Source organism: Capricornis sumatraensis, chromosome 2 (assembly GCF_032405125.1).
Source record: "Capricornis sumatraensis isolate serow.1 chromosome 2, serow.2, whole genome shotgun sequence".
Classification (NCBI taxonomy): domain Eukaryota; kingdom Metazoa; phylum Chordata; class Mammalia; order Artiodactyla; family Bovidae; genus Capricornis; species Capricornis sumatraensis.
In genome coordinates, this window is record NC_091070.1 from 206,066,829 (window position 1) to 206,086,144 (window position 19,316).

Sequence of the window (19,316 nt, forward strand, 5' to 3'; positions counted from 1 at the left end):
CTGAAACCAAGGCCTGCTCTGATGAGGTTCTTTCTAAGAGCGACATTCCCTTTCTTTAAGTAATAAAATTAAAACATTTTAAAATTAAGAACCAACAAGCTATATATACTTAAGGTTTGTGTACTTCATTGTAGGACAATTATAAAGCAAAAGAAAAAAAAATAGAGAACACTAATAAGTGATACACATATTAAGTGTTCAGGGGAATGTAAAGTTTTAAATGCATTTAAAACCAGATGATTTGGTGGACAGAGGGAAGGACAAATATGGGACTAAAAAGAGTAAAGTGTCAATGGTAGGATCTAGGTGGTGAGTTACACAGATGTTCACTGTAAACTTGGCTTATGGTTAAATTTTTTCATAATAAAATGTTGGAGGGAAAAGTCAACATGCTAACAGAACTCCTCAGCAAGCTCTATATATCACAGTTAAAAGGCGACTCATCAGGTAAAATAGGAGGGGATGGAAATTTTCTGTTTTCTTTTTTTTCTTTTTCCCCTTCCCTTGTCTTTGTGATGGCCCCGAGCCACTGAAATGCAAATCTCCAGTCCGACCTTCTTGCCAACCACCAGCCTGATAATAAACCCTCCCAACAGAGGCAGGGCACATATTAAGGGTGCCAGGTCTCATTTAAGATTAGTACAATATAGTATCACATTCATGATGATGTCACCTACTCAAGCTACCCAGATGGCTCATCTATGGACAGAATGAGGGGAAGAAAAAAATAAATGATCAATCACTTTTAGACATATACTAAAGCATTCTACAGAATTTTGGAAACAGATATACTTAAATGGGTCTTTTAAACACTTTTATTTTGCCTTTTTTAATGCTAATATTTTACCAATTATCATATTTAGTAAAAAAACAAAACAAAAAAGCCAGAGAAACTTTAAGTACCCAGCTTAATGAATCTGAATAAATATATACACCTGGTAGCTATCACCCATATAAGAACATACAAAGTTTCCTTCTATTCCTTTCCAGTCAACTTCCTTCCCTTACCAATCTGAGGCAACCACAACTCTGATTCTTATCTCCATAGATGATGATAGTATATGATATCATGTGCTGTGTAATTTTTTCCTCTTTTGCTTAAATATGATTGAGATTCATCCACATTGCTGCATGAATAAATAGTTTGCTTCTCTGACCGTTGAGTAGTCATCCATTTTAAGAATAAATCTATTTGTTAATAGATTTACATCTTGATGGATATTTGAGCTATTTCCAGGTTTTGGCTATTATAAACAAGGTTGTTACTAACAGTCTTATACAAGAATGTCCACATTTTTCGGAGTACATGTAAGAGTGGAATGGCTGGGTCTGAGATTAAGGAATAGCATTTTATTAGAAAGTGCTAGTTTTCCAAGATGATCATACCACTTTACATTCTAACCAGCAATAAATGAGTTTCAGTCATTTCACTTTCTTGTCAACACTCGGTACTGTCAGTCTTTTTTATTTTAGCCATTCCAGTGGGTACAACGGAGAAGGCAATGGCACCCCACTCCAGTACTCTTGCCTGGAAAACCCCAGGGATGGGGGAGCCTGGTGGGCTGCTGTCTATGGGGTCGCACAGAGTCGGACATGACTGAAGCGACTTAGCAGCAGCAGCAGTGGGTACAAACCAGTATCTCACTGTGGTTTTAATTTGTATTTCCCAGATGACAAATGATGCATACCTTTTTGTGGTTGGTCATTTAGGTGTCTTCCTTTTTGAAGGCCCTGTTCAAGTGCTTTGCCCATTTTACTTTTCAATCTGAATTGATCCTGAAGGTAGCTTTAATTAGATCTGTCTAGATCCATTGTCCTCCTCCAAGATAACATAAAATAAGTTTTCAATATCTAGCTGTACAAGACTATAGAATTTCTAAGGGTAGGAATCTCTGTCTGTTTTGTATATTAATTCCCAGGGCTTAGAACAGTGCTTGGCACACTGTGGGTATTCATTTAATATCTGCAGAATAAGTGAACAAAAGCATGCATTTTCAATTTTGGAGATAAAGAGAAACAAAGAAAACATAATGTAGTTCCTTGACTTTGCTGTTAAAATACTGGCACTCCTGTATCTGCCATACTTTTCCTCCTATGTCTGGGAAATCTTTCCTCTAAGAAAGGGCCTGGGTGTTGAGTGGAGGGTCTGTATACCCAATGACTAAGGGGTCTTCATACAATAAGAAAGTGATTTGCTGGATTAAAACAAAAAAAGAAACAAGAAAGAAGGAAAGGATTCCCAGGAAAACAGAGAAGGAACAAAAATGCTAAAGAGGTTAGTGAGACTATTCTTCCTGGGACTGTTCTTTCCTGCAGACTCTCAAGGCTTCCAAGTGGAAGCTGTTTAGATCTGGAGATAGATAAATAATCACTTTAGCCTCTGTTTACAGTGAGAGCTCACCAAGTACAAAGTTCAGTCACTGAACTGTAACAAATAGGGAAGTTGGAAATTAACATTCCTGGTTGCGAAATACATACTATCTTAGCCATAAGGTCTGCCTGCCTCCCACCAGTAGAGGAAGATGCCAGTTAAACACATCAGCTTGAGAGAGGTCTAGGAAAGAACAATCTCTGGTCCAAAGCCATGCAAGAGAAGAAGGCAAAGGCAGCTGCTTGCCTAGTTTTCTACAATATTACCTGAAGAGTCCGGCGCTTGTTATCCTCTGTGTGGATCCAGGCTCGAAGAGTCAACTCTGTGATAAAAATCTGGGCTGCCTTGGCAAACAACACAGGGGCTTCAGCACTGATCATCTGCAACAGACGTAGGCCCTCCCTGTCAATCACCAGCAAGTCATTCAAACCAGTCAGTTTGTCCCTTATCTCATGTCCTGCCAATGGGCTATGGGGCAAGGCCTAGAGAACAAGAAGGGGGGCGCCTCAAGAGATTCCAAGACAAAGCAGGGACAAAGCAGGCAGCACACAGAAGAAGGGAAGAGGGAGAAAGGTTATTTATCTAGTACCTTCCATGTACTTTCTTTCTCTCATAAAAGCCTTTCAGAGAAACTTGGATTTAGGAGAGGTGAAGTGACTTGCCTATAGACACAGAGCCAGTAAGTGGAAGGATTTAGGTTCTAATCCAAAAGGAGATAATGTGGGGAAAGATAATGAGTGCCAATGGATTCAGAGAAAATCTCCAGCTTCTCATCCTTCTTGGCTTTATTTTTTACATAGTGAAAAAGAGGTAACAACTTTCCAGGGTTGCTGTGGGAATCAAATGAGATAATGTATGTAAAAGTGCCTGGCACACAGTAAGTCCTTAAGTAATGGAAGCTGCCTTGCCGAATCTGAATTCAAAGTTCTGGACCCTGTGCAGCCTTCGCGAGGTGGTCAGAGGTAGTCTGGGACAGAGTTAAGGAAGCAGGAGGTAAGAATTGGAATCTTGGTTCTCCAACTCTACGGTGAGTCACTTTTAACCTCTTTGTGTCTATTCACATATCTACAGGATGGTGAAACTAGTCACTCTTATCCTGTGAACTCTCACATGGTTACTATGAGAAAGTAAGCTAATAAAAAGGAAAACTGCTGCAAACTGTTAGCTTTCTATACAAATACAGAAAACTATTAATTCGGAGTGGAGAGAGTCGCTCTCTTCTTGAGACAACTGTAATAGGAGGCGGACTCCTAGGAATACAAAAATGGTCAACCCAAGTAAACCCTCTCACAAGCATAAGCTGTGTAAAACAACTCACAGACTGAAAAGTCAGAACAAGTGCAATATCATTGTCAGACATTTCTTAGCGCTCGGAACAACTAACTAGAGACTGCAATAAGATGCCAGGAAGACGTCACTGTTCTGCTGACATGATGATACACGTTTACGCTACACAGTGGAAAGAATCAGGCAATTCAAAAAACAAATACTCAGTAGCTTGGATTTCAACAGCTAGCAAACAGGATACTCCCAATTTTCAGAAAAGTACCATACACGAATTAAAACTGTTCAATTTCAGCTCACTTAACAATTTTAGAGAGGAACCAAATACAAAACCAACAGACAATAATACTTTTATTTTTGTTTAATTAAACTTTGAGCTCTAGAGAAATAAGCAATAATCTTCCCATTGCTTTACTTTCAATATGAATAATAAAAATGAACGTGAATTCACCTTCACATCTTCATCCAGTTTCATAATCTTCTTAATACGAGCCAGTGGGAGTTCCTGTACTCGGAAATCTTTCTGAAATGAGTAACAAGAGGTACGTAAATGGTAGGAATAATTAATAGGATGTGACAGGCAGCATGAAGCCCCCTGGTTGATTTAGTCCCTCCTTTTAGAAAATACGGCAGGAGAGAAATCACAAATGAAATTAAGAAAACACAAGCTCTAGAGCAAAATACTTCTTAACCAATGCAGAGCTTCCAACAGAGAGTTTTAGGATAAACTTACGATGCCTTCTAACAGGGCCCTCATGAAAAGTAACCCCAAACAATACCCGGTTCTTTGCCAGAACAATATAAAGATGCATTATGAATGCATTCCCCCCACCCCCTAAGAAAGTTTACCAGTCTGCAATATGCAGATTAAAATGAGATTTCTGGCTTTAGGGGTTTTTCTCCAAGTTGCCAGTTTTTCCTTCTAATCAAGGACTACAAGGGCAAGTGCCAGCAATACCCGACCACAGTGACCACTCTCTTCAGCCAATGTGACACTGGCTATTTCTGACCTTTGCACTAACATGACACCAGAAACCAGGAAAGAGCTCCTTACCCATCACAGCACCGAAGGCCCTATCTTCAAAAACTGCTGGGGGCGGGGGTAGCAGTAGAAGAGTATGGAAAAAGGGTAAGGGTGAACTTATCAGCTGCTGTTGAGGAGGAGTCCTGTCAATTTTTTCTTAACAAACAAGACTAAGTTGGGAAGAAACCATTTAACTTTACTGTGGAAAGGATTTAGGAAAGGAATTTTCGATCAGCCCTACTCAATTACTTGTGATTTAAGTGCTTTTTCATTTTATTTTGATACTACTGGTATTTAAATACACAGCCAATGATGGATGCAATTCTAGAAATAAAAATCAATTTTGGGTTTCAAAGCTGCAAAGAAGAGAAAACTGAAAAGGCAGAGATTAGCTAAAATCAGCAAAGTCCCTACTGGCACTAGGTGTCAAATGATTGATACTATAAGTGGTCTGAAATGTGATTCACCAAATCCAATATGCTCACCTGGGAATTTACATCATCACATTATGGAGGAAGCAGCTCTTATTTGAGATTTGGTGTAATTAACATGCATTAGTGAATTTTCTTTTCCAAGACCAATAAAAAAATCAACTATACGTCAAAGAAGGCAGTGGAGCATTTTGGAAAAACATTATCAGCCTTCCCAGAATCTATTTTATGAATATAGAAGAACAGGAACTATTAAGATAAAATGTACACCAAGGCATCTGATTTTTTTTGGCCACACCTTGTGGCATGCAGGGTCTTAGTTCCCCAGCGAAGGATGGAACCCATTACCCCCTGCAGTGGAAGCGTGGCGTTCCAACCACTGGACCGCCAGGGAGATCCCAAGACATCTAATTTCTCCATCCAAATGCAACAAGCTGCTTGGCTACCACTGACATCCACAAAACCCCAACATCATTTTTTTAATCTTTTTCTTTTCCAAATTAAGTATCAGCATTTTCCACGAAGCCTCTAAAAACCTGACTCTAGAGTGGTAGAGGCTTAGAAGTCCAGTTTACTAAAATTTCACCAGAAGGAGATAGCATGACACATTCTAACTTTTTCTCCTCCTCTTTCATCTGTTCCTTCATGCAGCTCAACTGATGGCAAATGTATGATGCCTACTACTATGTGGAAGACGCAAATATACTTTTCTTTGAACAGCCGGGCTTCCCTGGTGGCTCAGATGGTAAAGCGTCTGCATGCAATGCGGGAGACCTGGGTTCAATCCCTGGGTTGGGAAGAGCCCCTGGAGAAGGAAATGGCAACCCACTCCAGTATTCTTGCCTGGAAAATCCCATGGACTAGAGGAGCCTGGTAGGCTACAGTCCATGGGGTCGCAAAGAGTCAGACACAACTGAGTGACTTCACTTTCTTTGAACAGTCAAACAGTTTAGAGACTATCACTTAAAAAATGTTATAATCCCCTAAGCTATACTAGAATGGGGGTGTAAAATCCCACAGGGAAGAGAAAGAATGACCAACTGGCAGTGGTGGGCGGCAGGGAGGTGTTGGAGTAAGCAAGTGGAGTTGGCAAATGTTCCACACAGGGGCTGACACCTGAACGGTGTCTTGGGATCCTGCAAATCTGCTTGCTGGAAAAGTATGTGAATGTTATTCAGACAAAGGACACAGCACACACAGAAGCACAGAGACAAAAAACCTGGCCTATTTAAGTTTTAGATGTATGACCTCATACAGAGGGGAGCAGCAGGAAAGGGAATGCTGGCTTAGGGCCAGACCCTAAAGGGATTTAAAAACAAACAACATTTATTTAACTATAGAAATTAATCACTGGTCCTCCTTCTTGTGTGGTGTATCACACAAAATGATGCTAAACAGAAATGCCAAAGAAAACGCTAGGGATGACAGTTTCTTTGGAAGGCCTCCCAGGATGATACACACAGCACAAGATTACGACCACGAGATTTAGGTCTCTTACAAGTGTGTTCTCATTTGGCTTTGTCATTTAATATAATTCCCACAACACTGTTCTAAGATTACTGAACTACCCAGAGCTGATAAAAAGATCTCCTTCCCCAACTTGAAAGAATAAATATTACTTTCAGAATTTTTATGAGACTACAATTGAAAAAAAAAAAAAAACAAGGAAAAGTTAAGATATAGTCCCACCGTGAAGAGAGGAAGAAACTTACAAAAAACTGTTCTAAGTCCCATACATCTTTTTTTTTGTGAGAAATTTTCTCATGATCTCTAAACCTTGAGATCTTAAAGGATCTTCAGATGTGCGTGTGTGGCTCATTATCGCTGACAATAGCCCAGCTTTCTATAATCTCAGCCCAGCTTTCCAGTCACATGTAAGGCTTTATGACAAGCTTATTGGAGAGAGGCACCCCTTCACGATCGGTAAACTGGCTTTCAATTCAATGCTCCTCTTGTCATTGGCAACCACGCAACTGACATGAGTAACATTTAACTTCTTATCCTGATGCGAATGCAAGTGGAATAACAACTGACACATTTTATTCCTGGGCGTGACATCAGAAAGGTGGGAGAGTGGATTCTCCCTCAGAACATCTTTGTGCTCCTGACCACAACCAAAGAAGTGTTTGAAAATGCTGCCATCTGAAACTGCTGAACTTCAAGAAGTCTGAATTCACTCAATGAGAGTTTAAAGCCAAATTACAGTCAACAGGTCTCAGGCTGAACTCAAAAACATCTGGAGTTTCAAATAATGATGAGGAATCTTTTGCAGGCCTACCTAGTCAGGCACTCACTCTAAAAAATCAGATTCTACCTTCTCAAAAGCAGTGATTCTCAACATGGACAGCATGTCAGGATCACCTTGGGGAGCTTCTGAAACACAAGACGCCTGGGCTCTACCTCAGACTAACTGAATCAGGAACTCTAGGGAGTGGAGTCCTGGCATCACATTTTTTGAAAACTACCCTGGTGACTATAATCCACAGTGAGGGTAAAGGACCACTGCTTTAAAGCCTTGCCACTCAAAGTGAGGTCCCTAGACCCACAATGGCATCATCCGGGAACATGAATGAAGTGCAGAATCTCAGGTTCCTCTCCAAACCTGTTAAATCAAAATCTGTTATTTCAACATGACCTCATGTGGTTCACATATAGACAATAAAGTCTGTGAAGCGCTGTTCCACAGGAAGGGCTCAAACAGCACAGGGCCTATTTTTTAGCAGTCCACCAAACTTCACCTCCAAGTTCTTGTTTAAATGGTTATCTGATTTGATTGTAATGGTGGAAATGTCATCTTCCAATCTGGAGACAGTGAAGAATGAAAAGATGTAACAGGCAATTAAAAGAAGGTGACCAAAGCATTAAATTATGGCTAACTTGAAGGCTAAATGGGGTGGAGGGAGGGAGTTTGAAGGAGGATTAGAGTTTTCTTTAAGATTCAGCATTACTACCTCCCCACCTGCCCCCCAAAGGACAGAAGTTAGCTCTTTCTTCCCCACTTTCAAAGAGGTCTAGAGAGTAAAATTTAAAGCCAAGAAGTCTACTAATATTGCTCCCAGAGCTCTGCTAAGCAGGAATACAGTATCTAACACGATCATCCTGGTATATAATCATTTTGGTATGATTTTTAATCAACCCCAGTTTCAGGTGAGCACCACCTGGGTTTATGGAAAATGCAGAGCTTTCAAGAATGAGGAGAGCAAGATGGCCAAGCTGAGACGAAAGACAAATTGCTTTTGCTGAACCGAGACCGAGACAACTGGGGCCAAAGTCTCCAATATGTCATGCACTATATCACCTGTGCTTAGCCGCTCAGTTGTGTCCAACTCTTTGCGACCCCACGGACTAGCAAACTCAAACTGCTTATTTTTGGAACACCTCTGTCACAGTCTTAGAGAGACCGCAACACCTTATGAGTGTTCTCATAAACTTTATTTACATTTGGATAGTTTGAACATAGATTTTTTAAAAAAAATCTGGTAGACATTTTGAGATATCAGCCTAAGAGGCTCTGCCATATCTGAGGAAGTCTGGGTGTAAGTGCTGCTTGAGCGCTACAAAGGCACACACTAAACACTAAAATAGCAGCCACGTCACACAGGCAGAGGTTCAGTCAGAGATGCAGACGCCTTCATTTGCCATCAGCAGAGGGAAAATAAAAGTTTTGCAAAGGGACTTTACCAGATTCATTCTCACTCAAACCTGGCACTATGTTGCTTCACACTAAATCTGAAGTGGAGGAGTCTATGATTTATTCGAACATTTACTGTGCACCTATTACATGCCAGGGCTTCCCTTGTGGCTCAGCTGGTAAAGAATCCACCTGCAATGCAGGAGACCTGGGTTTGACCCCTGGGTTGGGAAGATCCCCTGGAGAAGGGAAAAGCTACCCACTGCAGTATTCTGGCCTGGAGAATTCCATGGACTGTATAGTCCACGAGGTTGCAAAGAGTAGGACACGACTGAGCGATTTTCACTCATTCACTAACTGCTGCTGCTGCTGCTAAGTCACTTCAGTCATGTCCGACTCTGCGCGACCCCATAGACAGCAGCCCAACAGACTCCCCTGTCCCTGGGATTCTCCAGGCAAGAACACTGGAGTGGGTTGCCATTTCCTTCTCCAATGCATGAAAGTGAAAAGTGAAAGTGAAGTCGCTCAGTCGTGTCTGACTCTTCGCGACCCCATGGACTGCAGCCCACCAGGCTCCTCCATCCATGGGATTCTCCAGGCAAGAGTACTGGAGTAGGGTGCCATTGCCTTCTCCGAGTCACTCACTATTACAAGCCAAACAACATTCTAAGCATCTGATTTAAGAGATACCATGGTAGCATTCTGACTTCCCTGGTGGCTCAGACAGTAAAGCATCTGTCTACAATGTGGGAGACCCAGGTTCGATCCCTGGGTCGGGAAGTTCCCTGGAAAAGGAAATGGCAACCCACTCCAGTACTCTTGCCTACAAAATCCCATTGATGGAGGAGCCTGGTGTCCATGGGGTCGCAACAAGCTAGACACGACTGAGCAACTTCACCTTCACTTATGGTAGCATTCTAGGATTCTTTTCTTGAGAGTATGTGGAAGGAAAATTTTAGCCATCAACAGGAGAATGATTAAAAATGACTTTCCTCCTTGGTCTTTCTCCTTACTCATAAAATTTGAACTAAAAGTGAATCCCTCAAAGTAATCCACTTTTAACCTCTGAAGGACTAGCTGTCTAGCTACAAAAAGTTGGTCAACACCACTATCTTCCCTGATGTCAATCAAACTTGAAAAGTCAAGTAACATCAAAGCCCATGCTCCTCTGCACTGCAGCATTATTCACTATAGGCAAGAAACAGAAGCAACCCAAATGCCCACTGACAGATGACTAGATTAAATGTGGTATGTACACATATAGAAGGAAACATTATTCAGCCTAAACAAAGAAATCCTGTCATATGCTACAACATGGATGAACCTTGAAAACATCATGCTAAGTAAGTGAAACGAGCCAGGCACAAAAAGACAAATACTGTATGAGTCTACTTATATGAGGTACTTAGAGCAGCCAAACTCACAGAAACAAAGCGGAACAGTGATCACCAAGGGCTGGAGAGTGGGGAAAGTGGATAGTTGTTTCATGAGTGCAAAGCTCCAATTCCGCAGGATAAAAAAGTCCTGGAGATCTGTTTTACAACAATGTGAATATACCACTGAACTGTACATTTTAAATGGTCAAAATGGTAAATTTTGTTGTGTTTTACCACAATTAAAAAAAAAAACTCAAAGTCCAACAGAATACAGAAAAGCTAGGTGCTGAGTTTGAACTTCTAAAGTTCATTCACCTGGTCACTTGTCTGATCCTGAATCTGTTTCTGCATTCAAGCTGGGACATGCTTGCTGCACCGCCTGGTCCCACTAGAACTCAGGAAGGCACTAGTTTTACACCAGGCTGACCCCAGCACTTAAACCTGAAAACTTAACCATGACATTATTCCCTCGGAACATACAAAATACCCCACTTCTGACTTTATAATTCCATTTTTTCCCTCCCTTCTGCTTTATATCTAAGATACTATTGATAACGACCACCTTTAGACTGCAGAAGAATGATTTTTCAGTGGAAATCCACCGGGGAACAGAGGCCACTCAGGGAAAGCCCAAACCAAGGTCAAATGCTGAAAACCCCCATATAAACAAACATGACCCACAAGGATACCCAGAATATAAGGGGTTTTTTTGACGTTTATCACAATGAGAAGTTATTGTTTATTTTACTCATTCATTACCTGTTTCTGTCTCTCCCACCAGAATACATGTTCTGTGAGGGCACTAGTTTTGCCTGTGTGGTTCACAATAACTAGCCTAGCCATAGGAGGTGTGTAAGTATTCATCGACCAAATGAAAGCTGATCATGTATGTCAGAGGTTAAAGACCAGAACTCTATGAAATCGCAGCATGAGTTCTACATCAGGAAAGAATCCAGTATTTGCTCTGCCAGGATGCTAAAACCGCTGGGGCAGGAATGACATATCTCACAGAGTGCTCCTTCAGCCATTTGGTGAAATGGCACCAAACACAACATTCTTCATTATGGATATAACATCATACTCTCCCTTGTAATGCTTCAGATTCATCACTGTGCCTGACTCAGTAACTACTTAATAAATACTTATTGAACAAATGACCTGGGTGTAATTATTACACTGTAAGCTCCTCAAGGGCCAGGGTTTTGCTTCTTCTGTCAGTGGGTCTCAACAGGGATGATTTCAGCCCCCAGGGGACATTTGCCAGTGTCTAGCCACAGTTTTGGTTGTCAGAACCAGAAGTGCAGTGCTACCGGCTACAGTGATTAAAGACCAGAGATGCTACTAAACAGCATACATGCACAGAAGAGCCCCTCACAACAAGGAATGATCTGGCCCGAAGTGTCAATAATACTGCTCTTAAGAAACCCCAATCTAAGTGTATCTTTTAATACCTGGAAAGAGTGCTGGCTTACGATAGATTTGTTGTCGAACAAATTGCCCAGCAGTTTTCACCAGGTCCTAGAAACCTAGCAGGGCCACTAACTCAGGCCACAGAAATGAGCTACAGCTTCTGGAGGAAAGGAAGCCCTGCTTTTCTGCATTCTCTAAAAGATCTGCCGCACATTAAACAATCTCCAAGTCAAAGCATCCACAGGCCTAAAGAAAGCCACTAAAATTAAAAAAAAAAAATCCATGTAGTTACCTCACCTAAAGTAAATTACATCTTCACCTTCTTACCCACAGGTCAGAAATGAACTATACCTTCGTAAATGTGCTTGAGATTAAACATGCTTTAGCCTAAGTTTTGATTATTCATCTCAAAGCTCGTTAAGTCTCTCAGTCTTCCTTACCACTGTTAAATTCCGGATTTCTTCCATGACGCGAGGCCAGAAGGACTGCAGGCTCTGCTGGGCGTCGCTGCTGCCGGCACCACCAAACCCTCCTTCTGTGGACATTCCGACAGCTAAAACACACATGCGCGACACATGTTACACAGAAGGAAGCCAGGCTTTGTATCTATTTATACCTTTCCTTGTGGATGTTTTCACTCATTCATTCAGGTTTTCAGTCTGAGAAGATAATACAATTGTGCTGAAGAGGTTTTTCACACCAACTTAAGTCTTGGCAAAAAATGAGGAACGTTTTCCCTTTCATCCAGCTTATCTCACAGAGACTAACAAGAAACTGAAATCAGAAAATCTAAAATTCCTAGAAGAAGAAAAAAAAAAATATATATATATATATACACACATATAAAACTGCTAGAAACCCAAACTCAAATCCTAATGTGAATCAAGGACTTTTAATGTCTTATTTTGGAGAGAAGGAAAAAAAAAATGTACTTGGTTGCCCTAGTGTTGTCCATAATTTTCAATGCCATCCTCTCCAATGTTCTTCAAGTTCTTTGTGGCTTCTCATACTCCATGCCACAGCCTGCAGCACATATATTAAGAGTCCCCAGTGATTAATACTATACATAAATGTAAATCCAGAGTCTTAAAAACTAAGAGCCAAGTTTACTCTGCTGTTTTAGTCACTGTGGTCCCATTTCTTTGGGGCTGACTATTATTATTCTTTCTAATCTCAAACAGATCTTCCTCAAAGGACACAAAATCTGTACAGCCAGGCCAGTAACTGAGTGGGTGGCACAAAGTCCTTGAAATCACTTCCAGTTCTTTGCTTACCTGAACCCTGTTGTCAGGCACAAAGTCAAACAAAGCACACCATTAACTGGAAACTTTAAAGATGGTTGAAAAACAATGGGGAATTAAATTCAGTACAGAGAGAAGAGGACCAAAGTTTGGTCAATTGCTTTGTCATGAAGGAGGGAAGATGAATAAGGACCCCTGCACCAGCTATATCTATACCATAAATATAGATAATACTGTAATGTTTGAAAAGATTTACGGGGGGAAAGTAAAAAACTCCAGATGGCTTAAAATGTTTATCTGTCAAATACTTAAATCTAAGAAACACTTTAATTAAACACAAAGAACAAGAAACTTTAGTGATATCCCAAGAATTTCTATTCTGGGAAATTATTCAAAAAGATTCAATATGCCAGTGACAGGATGCCGGCGGAGAGCTATCTAAGTCATTAAGAACTAATTCTGAAGGGCTGAAAGAAAAGCAGCAAGTCCAGGTGTCACATGACCAAACTGCTACTTTCCAGGGTCCATGTGGATGCACGCTGGGCTGATCACTCTCTATCAGCAGAGTGGATGGAGGCTCATAAATCTAAGTTTAGACTGTGAGGATGTCTGATTCACTCCTAAATGTCTGCCTGGGATTGTCCTAGAAATCTCTGAATTTTTTTTTTTTTTCCTTTTACTTCTAAAGGAAATGATGAGAGGAAAGAACAGAAGGGAAACAAGAATACAATCTTCAAAGCAGATTTCACTCTGGTGTAATGACATTGGTGGGCGATGATGTAATGGGAAAAGGTTTGGAGCCAATTTCTGGTGCTGGAGGCCCACAGGCAGCTCTATACATCAGCAGAACTCTAAGTCCTAGGAAGCAATATGATCCTGGAGTTTCTGGAGGGAAATAAAGTGAAGAGTGTTGAATCACAGTTGGAAATGACTAGATTAAGATCCTGAGGCCTAAAAAACCAAGTAAGAACATTTCCGCTCAGCTCCCATGACATCTTCACTTATCACCATATGCACATGACCTATACACTATTCTCTCAGAGGTACTGAGAACAAAGAAGTCAAGGTAATCTAGAGAAGTTTAGTTATTTATTTTTATTAACAGATTCTTATGAGGTACTCACGACAATGATGAGAGCAAGAATCTAACCTTTTTAAAAAGGGCAAAAAAAACCTTTCCAGAAATGAAATTATCAAAAAACTTTAAAAACGAATCTAACCTTTTAGTGTATGGACCCAAGGAGAGGCCTGATCTTACAGAATCTGCCATGTAAGCTGCTAAAGGCAAAGAAGAGGCACAAAGTTGCCAGTGTGATACTCTGTACAACTTGTTAATGAGAAGCAGGATTCCTGAGTGCAAAGGTCTTTAAGATTTACAAAGCTGGTAACCAGTTTTGACTGTCCTCTGATCTCTTCCCACAAATGTTATCAAGGTACATAATTCACAAAGCATTTTTAAAACCATCTGTGTATATAGTCTGCTTTTAAATCTTGAATGGCCCCAACTAAGCATGTGCTGGCACAATCAGTTCCCAAACATCTGTGCAGTCAATAGATAATGAATGAATCTTTGGCTGGCTCAGAGCCACACACTGTTGGAGTGGGGGTGCGCACAAAACAAACATTAAAAAAATCTTTCTGGAACTGACAAACGTATTAAAGGGTATTACGTTTTTAACTTGAGAGACCCATTTTGAATTAGAAAACCATAAATGGATAATGGCAAAAAAATCCAAATCAATAATAATGTTCTTTACATTTTACTGCCTCATAGAACTTTAAAATGGGGTGGGGGGTGCTTTAAGAACCACCCAGGTCCAGCTCCTCTAAAAGATGCTCACAGCTCTACTTCAACCTCTGCCCCTCCCTCAATGCACCCTACGAGGTCACTGAAACATGAGCTCCTCCCTCTACAGTTCTAGGAAACTGGTGCACTGGCTAGGCATTCTTTTCCATCTTTGGACAGCTCTCACTGCTCTTCTTTACATTAAGTTGAATTTACAAACAAAGGATCATTTCAGCTTTAGATGTAGTTACAACTTTCATGATTTTTCCATCCAGAAACCTCTTTTCATAAATTCCTGACTTCAAAACACAAAAGAACTGTACTCTCCGCATCAGGGACAGAAGATCTTCTCATGAGGAAAAAGAGAAAATGGTCTGGAGCATGTTTTCCAGCATCTTTGCACAGAAATAATTTGTAGATAATTCTCAGTATCTCTTGGAAGACCATAAATTGTTACTATAAATTCCTAGAAAAGGTGAATATTTTTATTCAAAAGGCTTTCCTTAAAGCAAATCCAGTCTTCACAAGGGGCTTTTCAAATTAAATCAAATCTCAAGCCAACAGATTTCATGAAAATAAGCTAGTATTCTCAATATTTTCTGACCATGGCACAACTTAAAATTAAAATAATAAAACCTAATCATAAAAAAATTTTGCTCACTAAACACCTAAGTTAAAAAACATAAAGTAACTTCTCACTTATTTTAATATTACATTAATTGCAACTAAATTGATTTTGCTACAGAGGTAGCCTATTTGTAACATCTACAACCCATGGAAAATATGCCAGGTTCATCTTCTAGAATGATGAGAAAGGAATGGATTTAAAAGTAAGAAAGAGATTTATATTCCAGGATCCTTTCTACTCCATGTTAAATTGCTATTGCTATCATGAGATAAAGCTATTTACATACAGTAAGACCAAGCCGCATTAGCTTAGATGACTCTTTTGAAAAATGCACAACAGAATTTCCCAGATTTAATTCATGATTAATATTAGATTTATCATTCATGTTCATTAATTAATTTATAAATACCTGAATAAGACTGCCTGCTTAATTATTTAATAAAGACTTAAGAATCAGATGAAGTATTGAACGTTATTGCTATAAGAAATCTCTACTCCCATTCTCTTTTATTTGGTTTTAAACAGTTTCCTTTCCAAAACTAAAATGGGAAGAATCGAAGTACACCAGGGAAAGGCCATTTCTGCAAGGCTCAAATCAACCGCCATCTCTCCACAAGTCTCTAAATCACCACAAGTGATCGCTCCTTCCGTGAACCTTCAGAGCTCCTAATCTGTACTTCTCCCTGCCCTCATCGCATTACCTTGTATGATCATTATTTATGTATTTCTTACCACATTTCCCCTTCTGGTTTATAAGCTTCTTGTGGGTAGGGCGTGAGTATGATTCATCTCTGGATTCCCTCACAGCACCTAGCACAAAGTCTGATAAATAATTACTTCTGAATGAAGGAGAGTTGTTGCATATGTACTTTCTGAGAAAAAAGAGGCCTCCTAGAAAGCCTGGCTCTGAAATAAGATTTATTGGGACGGCAAACTATCTTAGGAAGTTCAGAATATATGAGGTTCTCGCTGGGCCTTTAAAGTGTTAGTAGGACTACAATCAGAAATTTAAGATAAAATGAAGGATAAGGGGACACACACACACACACACACACACACACACACGTCCTGGAAGTTACAAGGCAGACCAGAAGGCTGGAAAACATCGGTGTGTACTATCCACAGCATAAAGCTCTTGAAAGTCAGAATCTTCTCAGAAAGGTGACCAGGACAGATGAGCAAAGTTTAAAAAATTAATGACAAGTAAGCAGGAGGAGAAAGGGGGTGGGGAATACCTCTGTTTGGCCATCCACTGCAAGGAAGATAAGGAGAAAATCATACAGAAAATGAGATGATTCAATCAGATCACTCAAGGGTACACAGTCTAACTGTCATTCAAATACCCAGTTACTCTTTATCATTCTTAAAAAAAGAAGACCTAAGCAGTTTTCAAAACATCTCAAAAGCAGAGTGCTCCTCCTTTGAGATTTTCTTGGAAGTCTTTCAAGCTCTTGGTTTTGACCAGGTACCATTCTTACCAAATCCTCCCTGAGTGATATGCTGGACATGGAACAGGATGTATCAAAATGATCAAGCTCATAAAATACAAAGAAACATAAGATTTTACTACAATATCCTCTAGTCTCTAAAACTCTGTACCTTTAGAGCTAAAGCCTATTTCTTAGCATATACCTTGCTCTCTCCACAAAAATCCTTTGTAATATGTCTAAACCCACATATAGCTCTCTAAAGTAACTAAAACCAAACAAATGTTGTTGGGAGACAATACCTAAATCCCTATCATCACAACAACTTGAACAGGAAAAAAGACCACAGGAAAATCCCCTAAAATGAAGACCAATCTTTGATCAATGCTGCTTCCTATTAAAATACTAGAGCTGCCCCGTTCCAGGCAGTCAAACTTTACTTAAAAATAATGTTCTCACTGTTAAATGTAAGCAAATATGCCTTAGCCCAGTTGTGACTGAAGAACAAATCTAAACACTGGTACCATCTTTCACCTTAATGCCCCTCGCCATCCAACTTGCAGCCTTTAGGCACTTCAGGCTGAGAATGTCCCTAATAGTTCCCATATGTCTCCAACTTAACATATATCAAGCATCTCCCTATGTTCAAAGCACATTAACTTCTTCACTTCTTCTCTTGACTTGCATCTTGATCATGTCTGTCATTAGATGACATGATTTTCCTTTTGCCCAATTAGTAGCTCTATCACACACATTTTATGTTCCAGTGCTACTCAGGTATTTATTGAAGTTAGTCCCAAGCTTCTTTACTTGAACTAGCTAAAACTGTTGGGATACTGTATTTCAAATGGGGAATGAGAGACAAAGAGAGATAAAGAAAGAATATTAATATGAATGAATGAATAAGAGGAAAGCTAACTTGTGCTTGCTATTTTAGATATTCTCCCAAACTACAAAGAAAAGTGAAAACTAAATTTGAGAACTGAAATTTCTGCAACAAAACAATTTCACCAACATCAAGTTGGTTCTCATGATTATACAGATGGACCTAAAACCATCATCAATCACAAAGGCTAAAAAGGATTCAAGCATTAAGGAGGCATATGGTTTATTTCCACAATAAAACCAATCTTAAATTGACAATTTCAGAAGAAAAATAACACTGATCTAGAAATAAAAAGACCTTTGTTTGTGAACTGGCCTGCTGCCGACTAGCTAGTGGCCTTGGGCCAGTCACTGCCCTAAGACACTGCAGATGCAATGTACACTGAACACACACACCAAAGGGCAAAGGGGTGGTCTGGTATGGATGGCCCCACACTTCACTGCCTGAGGATGCAATAAATGAATGAATACAACGCAGGCTGACTACAGAGAAAAGAGGGTTCAATTGTCTTCATTTAAGTTCATCTGAGGCTTCTACTGAAGCAAGAAAGCACTAAGCCTGGTGCCAGAAACCTTACTACTCAAGTTCTAAACATAACTGGATACCAGATGATCATACTTCTGACAGGTTATTATACAGTACCCCACCACTGTAATAATGAATAATGTCTTACTGGAGACCCCTTTCCCTAATTCTGAACGCCAAGTTCAGTGTTTGAGGGTCTGTCTGTCTTGAACTCCTAATGGCTAAGTAAGTCTGAAGCCCCTTTTCTAACAGCATACAGAAGAAACTGTGATTTCCAAAAGACTATAGGTTGGAACTGGCTGCACACTACTCTTCCTAAAGATCTGTTCACAAAGATACATTTTCAAACTGGCAGCAGAGACACTTCCTTCAAAAACAAAAATATGCTTCTGTTTGCTGTCTACTACAACATAATCTTTCAAACAAGGGCTAGATCATAATACAGTGTGTCTGGGAAAAAAGGAAGATAAAGCAACTTATGGTATGAAACTTAACAGGAAGGCATGACCAGAACATTAAAAAAAAACAAAAACCTGTTTCTGTGGAATAGAAACGGTATGTAAACATATCACTTCACACATTTGTTTCCTCATCCCTTCACTGATGTCCAACTTACATGATATATGTTATACACAGGCATATATGGCAGCAACAAAACACTATCAGCATTGTGTGTGACGGAGAACAAAGCCCAGCAGGTATTCTAAAGGCAAGGGCCACAAACCACAGCCCCCAAGCCAAATCTGGCCTGCAGCCTCTTTGTGTAAATTCACTTTTACTGGAAGACTGCAGCCCCATTCATATATGTTGTCTATGGTTGTTTTCATGCGGAAACAGTAGAGTTCAAAGTGTTACAAAAGAAAGTATATGACCAACAAGCTAAAAATATTACCTAGCCCTCTACCAAAAAAGCGGATTTGCTAACGTAACAATGGGGAAACTGAGGGCCGGAGATTGGAAAGCTTGCAGTAGATCACACAACTGCGACGGCTTCCTCACCCATTCAATCTCCAGCCCGCTCTGTGCCCCAAACATCTGTTCATCTCTCCTGACACTCCAACCTAATGAAAGTAAATACATTTCTGAAGGAAGCATGACAAGTAACTGGTTTTTTTTCAGACTCTGAGCCTCCAAGAGAACCCTAACATGAGCTGGAGAAAGGAGAGTGCTATGTGTGTTCAGCCGTGTCCGACTCTTTGCGACCCCGTGGACTGAAGCCCACCAGGCTCCTCTGTCCATGGGAATTCTCCAGGCAAGAATACTGGAGTGGGTTGCCATGTCCTCCCCAAGGGGATC

The 19,316-nt window shown here is 40.2% G+C and overlaps 1 protein-coding gene across 3 annotated transcripts in view; it reads right to left on the reverse strand.

Annotated features, from left to right (window-relative positions):
- Positions 1–19,316, reverse strand: part of NFYC (nuclear transcription factor Y subunit gamma) — a 49,414-nt gene that overhangs the window by 18,064 nt on the left and 12,034 nt on the right. For all 3 annotated transcript variants that reach the window (XM_068966520.1, XM_068966519.1, XM_068966521.1), the window contains 3 exons: positions 11,968–12,080; positions 4,107–4,178; positions 2,638–2,751 (listed from right to left, as the gene is read on the reverse strand). In XM_068966520.1, coding sequence (XP_068822621.1) covers positions 2,638–2,751; positions 4,107–4,178; positions 11,968–12,080 — 299 coding nt within the window. Of the gene's footprint in view, positions 1–2,637; positions 2,752–4,106; positions 4,179–11,967; positions 12,081–19,316 lie in introns of those variants that run through there.